Here is a 10,524-nt window from a genome sequence, read left to right as displayed (position 1 = left end):
AGCCAGACACAACTCAAGAACTTGATGATTTTTTGAATGACGAAGAAAATGAAGAAAATGTGTTTGCTCCTGAGCCAGAAGATGTTAATGATCCGGTAATTAATAGTAATACTTTTTTTAATGACAGTAAATTTTAGATTAAATTAGTCAATTTCTAGTTTTTGGGAAAAAATGATTAGAAGTTAAGAATATTTTTATTTGTTTACAGTTTGAATTTTTTGGTGTTAACCTGTTAGAAAAACATTTGAACATGGAATTAGAATCTCTTGAAACTTCAACCAATAGCAAACAGTTAAAAAAAGAAAAAAAAAAAGAACGAAGAATGAAACGTGCTGCCAAGCTAGCAGAAGCTGCTCGTATTGCATTTGATACAATGAGAGGACCAAGTGTTACAGACAATGCTATGACCATACCTTTACAAAAAAAGCCGTAAGTTTTTTATTAGCATTTTCATTGCTTTATTTTTATTTGAAGTTTAATTTTATCATTATGGTTTTAATTAAAAAAAAAACTTTTTAGAATGTTAGACTTAAACCTATTCAAATAAAACTTATGCTAATACTATTGTAATTATGTACTTAATGGTTTTAATTTACGCTTTTTTTATACTAAATATTTAAATCAAGTTTTTTTGTTATCATAACATATGTCATGGTTCAGTTTTTAAACTGATTATTTAAAGAAAAATTACCCTTTTACTTAATATATTGCGAAAGACAAACCCATTTTAACAAAATATCATTTTGTTCACAAACAAAATATCGTTTTGTTGTGAAATTAGACCAAGGTTATGCCCAGAATTCAATGAAGTCCATAAGAAAATATATTTGTAGGTATATATGAAAGCTGGAAACAAAAATACATAAAAATAAAGAATTAAAACTTTTAATTCTTTAATTTTTTGTATTTTTGCGGTTAATGCAAAATTAAATTGTTTTTATCAAAAATTTAATACCTTAGAGTATTAAATTTTTATTTTCTTCTTAAGTCACTGCTTATTTGTACACATTAAAGCACTTATTCTGTAATATTTTGAAAATTATAAACAATAAACAAATAAAACTGTTAATAAACAACAATAATTGAAAAACACATAAAGCTACTTTAGAACAGAGTTGTTAACAAGGCCGAAAATAGCAAGGCTAAGGCCAAAACCAAGGCCATTAGTTTCAAGACCAAAGACAAGGGCAAGACCAAAAGTTTCAAGGCCAAGAGTTTCAAGGCCAAGATCAAAAGCTGTGGTTTTGTCTTTTAAGGCCAATAATTTTAAGGCGAAGACCTACGCAAACATTTTCAAGCCAAAAGACTTAAATTTTGGTCTTACGTTAAGGCCAAAACTGTGACAAGAAAATCACAGGTTTTGAAATTAGGCCAAGTTTATATGCAGAATTCAACAAAATCAATAAGAAAATCTATTTGTAGAATAAGAAAAATTGTATTTGTATGAAGACTGAAAACAAAAATACATCAAAATAAAGAATTAAAACTTTCGTTTTTTTTTTTTTTATGTATTTTTGTACTTAATGCTAACAAAATAATATTAACATCTTTTAATTCAAAATATATTGTTATTATTTGTTAGCGTTAACTATAAGTCATAAGCATTAACTATCACTATATAGCCTGAAAGTCTTTATTACATTTAAGAAACATCAAAGTTTCAAGCAATGAATCAGACATACAAGCATACATTAGATTGATACATTATCAACCCACTCTGAAAAAAGATACGCTTGACAGGAGCTGTATCTTTTTTCAAAAAAGGAGCAATCATCTCATTGATTATTTCTTTAAAATGGCTAGTCAAAAACAGCAATTTAAACCATGACATAAAACACAAACTTAAGTTCTAAAGCTTTCAAGTTAAAAAAAATCACTGATGTAAACAAAATCAACTGTAATAAACGTTTTTAAAATGCAAATACAAAAAAATGTTCTGAATTCTTAAAAAAAAAGGCAGAAAGCTAAGGCTAAAATTTTCAAGGCCAAGGCCTTAATTTTTGGCCTTAAGACAAGGTCGAGGTCTAGGCCATGGCCTAACAACTCTGGTATTGATACACTAAATTGGCTAGTAGTTTCTAATCTGTCTAGTTACATGAGACTCTGGATATAGAAAATTCACTATGTTTTCATCATGCAACCAAGGTGTCTAAAAAAATGTTATGATGAATCAACATCAGTACCATTTGATTAGGGACTAGACTACTGATAAGCTGGATTACCAATAAATCAAACATAATTCATAATTTAATTACAGGTAATTACATAATAAATATTGTTAATTTCATAATAATTACTGTTAATTGCATAGTTATTGTTAATGAAATTGCATAGTAAGTAAATTTGGTAATTATGTAAAAATATTATTAATTTAATATAATTATTAAAAACCCAAGAAACTTATGTTAAATAAATACCAATTTTGTCGACCACATTTTTTTTTTTTTTACATTTTTCTTTATTCTGGTTATTAAAACCTTCCAAGAAACATTTAAAAAAGAAATTCTAGTTGTCTTTCTTTCATTTATAAATTAAGGTTTTACTTAAACCATGAATAGAAATTTCCCATAAAACTATTCTATATGGGTAAAAAAAATGAAGAACATGTCAATACAAGCAGCATTCATAAACAATTAAAATTTCTGGTGATGGTACAATAAAAATGCATGCAGCCATTAACTTTTTAAAAAGACATTAAGTAGATAAAGTAGATAAGATTATAACTACAGCTATAAGTACATAAAATACTGTTAATTACAAAGAAATATATGTAAGTACTGTTAAGTACTAAGAATTATAATAATACTTTTAAGTCTTAGAATACAATTTGAAATAACTTTAAAAAATTGCAAATTAATATGCAGAAGATATATTTTGCTGTTTACTTTCACATTTGAAAAAATAGATATTGATTTGTTATGGAACATAAGCCTCATGGTAAAAGTTTAACATTAAACATTATTTATGTTATCTGATACTGCAAAACACCTTATTAAGCAATGAGCTTGATAAGATGCTTTTCTTGAAAAAAAACACAAAAAAACAATCAAAATTTATTATTTTGATAAAGATTACAAAGTATTTATAAAGTTTCAAAATTGAAATTCCCTAACAAAAACCCAAATATTGATGTTACATGTTTGTTTTATTTTTTTTACCTTTCTGACTCACTGGACAATTCATTATGTAATCAACATTTAAACATCATTAAACAATCATTTAAACATCAGCATTTAAAAAGTTATGTAAATAAATTTTGCCAAATTTTGCCAGATGTTAATCAAATCATTCTTTGCTGTTATTAAATTTAAATTTTGTTGTCATTTACAAATATTTTAATTTGTATTTGTCTGTGCTCATATTGAGATATTATATTTTAAAAATAAATGTATTTAGAGAACTTGTTGAAACTCTTGATTTGATTACACCTGAAATGAATCCTCAGATTATGATAACTGAACTAGAACAGCCTGCATCTGATATGAAAGGTTTTTATTTTTATTTATATTTTTGGTTGTTGCAATTTGTTTTCTTTTTTAGTTGTCATAATTTTAGTTTGGTTTTTGCAATTTTTTTTTTTTTTTTGGTTGTTGCAATTTGTTGTTTTTATAATTTCTAATTTTTTTTTTTAAGTTGAAGAAGAATTAGAAAATAAAACTCCCAGTAGTCCAGTTGATATTGCTGCTGTTCCTTCTTCTAGTCTGTCACCAAATCACCCTATATCGTTAGATCAAAATGAAGATTCTTCTCATCTTGAACTAATGAGTGTTCTTGATTTGCCTCATGTTGCAGGACATGAGGTTGAGCAAATGTTTGCAGGTCTTGAGCAAGAAATGAATTCAAATAAGTTTATTACCAACAAAATGTCTAAATCTGACATTCCTTCTAGAATGATACTTTCATCTTTATCATCATCAGGAATGCCACAACCTGGTCTAGAGAATCAAATAAAGTATTCACCATCTTTATTGATGTCAAATATTTCTCCGCATTCTTCAAATCTCATACAAAATATATATCCTATGGATAATGATTTTGAAGGGAAAAAGTCAGATGGAAATGGTTTGAATCCGAAAATTGACACACAAAAACAGCTTCGCAAATGGGAAATTGATGAACAGCTTGGTGAAAATGCAACTATTTCTCCAGTTTTATATACAAACTTAATGCATAAAAATTTAAAGAACGATTTCATAGGTCAGTTATTTGCTTTTTTTAATATCCAAAATAACCAAGTAGAACTAATTATATGACTGTTTTGTTTTTTATTTAACTAGATTGGCCTAATAGAGCACGAGCTATTGCTCGGTTATGGAGAAAATTACCTAATGAGCAGAGAGAACCTTTTAGAGTAAATTCTGTTTTAATTAAGAAACAAAAACTTAATTTTTTTTTTTTTAATTTTGTTGTTGTTATTGTTTCATACTTTTTTCATGTTTGCATTTAACATAAAAATAATTTTTTAAATCAGATTCGTGCAAGAGACAATCGTGTGAAGTTAAAAGAGCGAAAGGTAAACATTTTATTTTTATAAATTTTAAAAAATCATTTAATATTAAAAACATATAAAGTAACTCGTACAAATCTTATCTGTAGGGTATTCGTCGACATGCATCAAGAGAGAGTCCAATGACACAAAATTCACAATTGCAAAATTCTTCTTTACATGATTCCCAACATAATTCTCAGATGAAAAATTCATCAATGATTACTTCTTCATTTCAAAATTTACAGCAAAATAAAAATTTACATGTCTCTATGCCAACTATGCAGATGTGTAATCGTTTTGATGATGGAGAAATTATAGGCTCTCCTAAATATTCTGTCAGCAACTCTTTAAGTCCAACTGGATTGACTACTTCTTTACAAGCTAACATTAGATCAGGATTTACTGAATCACCTGTGGCATCTAATATATCTACACCACCTTCAATGTTTACTGTTCCAGAACCTCAAAAGTTATCTCCGCTTTTACAAAGATTATCCCCTCATTGTGCTATTTCATCTAACAATGATTTATCACCTCAATTGGCTAACACTCCAACACATGCTAATATATCAAGTGCAACAGAACCTACAAAAATCATAATAAAATCAGATTCTAAAATCCAATTACCATCACACAAGCAAGAGCATTATCAACAGCCAATTGAGAATGCTCTGCAAGAACCAGATAAAAAGTTTCAACCTCTATTGCAGAAGAGAGTTTTTGAACAACAGAAGCTAACATTGCAAAAGGATGAAATTGTTTCTAAAGCAGAACAAAAAGAAACACTTTGTCTGTCGCAAAGAGATGATACGCAAACTATATCTACACAATCAAATATTGCCTCTAGAAATAGGGCATTAAATGACAATGCTAATAGAAATAAATCTCCTTTATCTAATGTCAACATTGCAAGTAGAATAATGAAAAGTCCAGCTATTGTTTCTCCACCTGATAGTTCTGTTTCTAATCATGATTCAGATCGTAATGCAGATATTGAAAGGTATTTTAATTCTCGTAAAAATTTAGACTACAGTGGTAGCCAGATGCACAATGTTGATCAACAACAAGCATATATGCTGCAGCAACAGTATATGGTTGCACAGCAACAATATATCCAGTTACAATTGGCTCAACAATCTACAGCCCCTGATGGTATGTATGGAATTCAGAAACAACCTGACAAAGATCTCCCAGATGTTGATAATGAACATGAACATCAAGAACGACTTCGTTTTCTTTTTCATCAGCGTCAAAAAGAGCCTTCATTTGGACCTCAAACAATGACTCCTATAAAAAATACTTTAACTAATCAGGATTCTTTAACTCATCATTATGACCCAATGCATAGTCAAGGTTCTTCAATAATGGGAGGAAACTATATGCCAAGGTTGCCACATTTCCCTGTGCCGAATCCAGCTGACTCTCCTGCATATCACCAAATGGTTGTTGAATATATGGAAAGATATAGGAAATCTTTAGAGATGGATACAGCTGGTCCTCCGTTAAGTCAAGTGAATAGCACAATGATGGCAGAATTTACTAAGCAATATCAACAACATCATTACAACAAGTACTACCATTCACGACCTCATCAATCTTATTTCAATTTTTCACCAAGACCAGATTATCCTAATTATGATGAAAGAGTGTATACTGGGTATGCTGAGAAAGGACCTCATGATTATCAACAAGCTTTTCCAAGATCAAATATATTACCAAATAAATCTCAATCAGTTATTATTGATGAAAAAAACCGTGGCTACGGAACTGCAACTACTTTACAAAGGTCTTCTTCATTTCAAATAAGTCGCATTGCTGCAGATAGTACATCTAATGATGAATTTCTTCCTGGTAAAGGTAAGTAAGTTTCTTAGTTCAAAGCTTGTTCATTATAATTAATTATTGTGTAGTTTAAATTAAAAATAACTTGTTTCAAACTTCAAAAGTTATTTTGTTTAAAAAGAACCTTAAAAATATTTTGTTTTGAAAAGTATAATAAATTCGCATGCAAAAATCTTTATTAACTGTAATGGAAGTTATGAAAATAAAAAAAAAGTTTTTGATGTGAAGCCATTCTTCAATTACTAACTTGGTTTTTTAACTGAGCTTTTTTAAAAAATTTGTTTTTTTAACAGAACCATTTAAACCACTTTTTTTTTTAGATACTTTCTTTCTTTTTTTTTTTAAAATTTTGAGATTTAGCTTAGATTTTTTTCACAGTAGAATATATTAGTTGCTAAAAGTTTTATTTAAGTTAATGAACTAATTTTTTTTTAATTAAGCAATTGATGTTTTAAATTGTCAAATTACTTAATAAACTTTAATTTTTTATGACATAAATCTAAAAGTTATTCTATTAACACCACATAAAATGCTCATCAAAACAAGTTTAATAAATTTTTAAAAATGTATTACTGTGATTTAAATAAATTATTGTAAATCAGATGTTTTACTTTATTTTTTGTAATAATTTTAGTAAATACTTACGCGCAGCAACCAAATTTTAATAATTTGTTTTAAACAGTCATTGAAATAACTTTCAATTTTTAAACAGTTTAAGTAGATTTCTTACCCCACAAAAAACTGAATCCATTGATGTACTCTTCCATGTAGTATATTTGCTTCAACAATATTTAAATGGTATCAATTGATAATTTCTCCCATGTAATTTTGGTTTTTTTATGACCCAGGTAGATAAAAATATAGATATATTAGCCGAATTCATTTGATGCGGTCTGCACACTTGTATTAACAATGAAAGGGAAAAAATAAAAATGGTAACTTATTAGTTTTATAAAACATCAACAAGTAATCTGCATTATTTTCACTTTACTAAGATGTTTAAATAATATTGGGCTTCTCCTTTATGCTTCAATAACTTTAAATCAAAAGATTTCAATGGTTTACCTATTAAATACTACCATTTAACGAGATCAGAAAGTGTTTAAAAATGTATATGAAGTTATTTAAAACAAGTGAATGAAAATGGATGAATTGGGAAAAAGGACACATTTGTGGAGCTCATTGAAGTAAGAATGAGAGAGAAAATACAAATGATTTGCCAGACATTATTATTTATCAAAATAATAACATCTGGCAAATAATAAAAAAAAAATTAAAGTTTATAAAAAGAAAGCTTTATCTAAAATAGGATTGAAAAAAAAGCTTAACTCGACTAAGACTAATATATGTGAAATAAAGATTGATCTTGAAGAAGCAAAGGAAAAGATTAAACAACTTTGAAAATGCACTCTTTTTAAAAAATATTGAACTGTCAAAGTTGAAATCTGCAAGCATTAATGACCACAAAAAAACAGTTTAAAAAATGAAGTTGAACAATCTTCTCAAAAACAATTTTAAAATAAGTTTTTAATAGAACAGCCAAAATTGTTTCAATACCTATGTGGTTTATCGATAAAACAATTTCAAATTATTTTAGAATGTGTTACACCTTACACACATTTAATACCATATCCAAACAGTGAAGTTAATACACCATGCCGTAGAACTACTGATAAAGTAACAGAACTATTTTCCATTCTCACAATATGTAGACATGAGCTACATCAATGGGTAATGGCTTAGAAAGATAATATTTTTAGCTAATATATTTAATGAGATAGATTTGAAACTCACATCTGAATTTTTACTTTAAAAAATGCCCAAAAGTTTCATTGAAAAAGGACATGGTCTGACAGACATTGTTATAAGTACAACAAAGTTCAAATTTCAAAGTGTGTCAAATTTTGAATTGAATTCTCTAATGTTTTTTAACAATAAAAATACTCAAACTGACAAAGCTTTGATTGGCATTTCCCCTCATGGTGGGAAATCTTATTCAGTGAAGTTAACCCAGGATCAATCTCAGACTCAGAAATTACTGAAAAGCCAAATACCATTTTATAAGTTAAAAAAGAACACGAAATAATGAGTGATAGTGGATTTTCTATCCTTGATTTCAAGATGATTCCATATTTTTATTTTTTTACTCATATAATTGCATCTACTAATTCTTTAATAGTTACTAATAAGCTAATATTTCGTTCAACTGAAAAACATTTTGATGAATTGGTCTCTGGGTCCTATGATTGTAAAACACAAAATTCTGCATCTGTACAATCCATCTGTAGCTGGCGCTGAACATAATACGGAGAGAAATTTGCTAACATTGTTATTGGCCCAACACAGCCTTCTGCTCGAACCTTCACTTCTAATAAAATGCCTGATTGGCCTAATCCATCAGGGCTCCAGCCATATTTATTGTCAATTAGGTTATAAAAGTAACCACTTTTTTCAATTTTTGCTTTTATAAGAAGTTCATAGTTGTCAATTGCTACATTTTCAAACAATTAACCTCTGTTTATTATTTTCTAAATGAACTAGGTCTGGTGTGATGTCCCATTTTAATAATGTCCCAATATAATATAAAACTAGGTTTCTCAAAAATGCCAATTAAATAAGGTAACCGACTAGCTGTAATCTTATATTTTCTGTATTTATGCCACACTATTGTGTTTTGTATTATATTTATGTAACTATTACCAAATGGTTTTGGAGTCATACGATTACTGAAGTCAATATTTATGATGTCATTTGAAATTTGCTCTCTCTAATAATGGGTTATTCCATATCAAATCACCTAAAGGCTCCCAGGGTACCACCTCAGATTTGCTTTAAATTTTAACCACACACAGATCTTATGAAAAAAATACAATCCAGAAAATTCCAGCTTGATTGACCAATTTGTTCAAAAGTTATGGTTGAATTAAAAATGACCAAAATCCAAAAAATTTGTGTATCAGGAGCTTGCAGCAGTTTTTTTCGATTTTTGACAAACCATAACTTTTTAAATAAAGATGGTGATCACCTGAAATTTTGTAGGGTAATAGTTTTTCACCCAAATAATCCATTATTGCAGTTGTTTTTGACTGATTTTTTACAGTTTTCGAGTTATTGTATCTTAAAGTTGCTAAATATTCCAACATTATAAATATTTTTTCGAACTTTAACGTGTTACAGTTTAATACTTACTTACAGAAAGTGGATTTTTTTGTTACCTTTGTGTACTTAGGGTCACTACTTGTTAGAATAATCAAAATTATGCATTAAAAATTAATTTAGCACATGCAGCAGCCTATTGAAAAATCACTTTTTTAAAAAATTATGATAAATTACATTGACTTTGCTGGCATAAAAAATAGCGTAAACAGTTGAAATAAATTATGAAACTTTTTAATGTTGAGGTTCTATATATAGACAATCACCAAAAAAATTTAAAGGCCTATACTCTATCATATGACATGATTGTAGCCTTTTGAGAGTGATGATATTTTCAAAAGGAGAATGTTATTAGACTATAAGCTAGCCTTAGGTCATAGTCTAATAATTAGTCATAGGGATGACAGTAGTATATTTTTTGTTTATCTGTGAATGAATATATTCAGTTTTCTTTTTAATGACATAATGTCTTAATTTCTACTAATAATAATGACATAATCAGTGTCATAATCGGTGTCTGATATTTGTTAGTTTCTTTGAGATTCAATATGTTTATGTCTTTTTTAAACTTTTTAGGTTAATAATAAAAATAAATAAATAGTAAAAAATGACAGAGAAATGTTGTGTGGGGAAAGTTTTAAATGAAAATTGCGACAAAACGTATTATTGTAGAATGATTGGAAGAATAAAACTAAAAGATATTGTGAACACAGATGTTGAAGTTTTAATTCAAAGAATTGGACACACTTTTGAACTAAATGAGGAGATATGTTTTCACCATGAAAAAGCCTATATTTCTAGATATGAAGCGCTTCAAAAATACTGCTGTGATCCGTTTAAAGTCCACAAGAAAAAAATTATTAAGAGATTGTGTAAAGTTGATATTTTAACAGCAAGTCAACTTAATATCAAACCTGGTCAAAAACTTTGCACTAACTGTTTGAATGAATTCAAACTTGAACAAATTACAGAAAAAATTTAGTCAAGAAGATGTTAATGATGAGGAGTTTAATTCTTCAGACCTAAGTAAGACAGTT

At 28.0% G+C, this 10,524-nt stretch overlaps 1 protein-coding gene across 2 annotated transcripts in view; it reads left to right on the top strand.

The window, feature by feature from the left end:
• The window catches only part of LOC100209023 (uncharacterized), a 90,143-nt gene that overhangs the window by 51,697 nt on the left and 27,922 nt on the right, over positions 1–10,524 (top strand). For both annotated transcript variants that reach the window (XM_065810268.1, XM_065810267.1), the window contains exons 12-18: positions 1–95; positions 209–429; positions 3,397–3,488; positions 3,634–4,197; positions 4,278–4,351; positions 4,472–4,513; positions 4,597–6,346. The exon at positions 1–95 is cut by the window's left edge and continues 668 nt beyond it. In XM_065810268.1, the coding sequence (XP_065666340.1) occupies positions 1–95; positions 209–429; positions 3,397–3,488; positions 3,634–4,197; positions 4,278–4,351; positions 4,472–4,513; positions 4,597–6,346 (2,838 nt within the window). The remainder of the gene's footprint in view (positions 96–208; positions 430–3,396; positions 3,489–3,633; positions 4,198–4,277; positions 4,352–4,471; positions 4,514–4,596; positions 6,347–10,524) is intronic.

This window comes from Hydra vulgaris, chromosome 11 (genome assembly GCF_038396675.1).
Source record: "Hydra vulgaris chromosome 11, alternate assembly HydraT2T_AEP".
Taxonomy (NCBI): Eukaryota; Metazoa; Cnidaria; class Hydrozoa; order Anthoathecata; family Hydridae; genus Hydra; species Hydra vulgaris.
The sequence above is the reverse complement of the archived record's forward strand: the minus strand, read 5'-3'. Positions and strand labels throughout refer to the sequence as shown.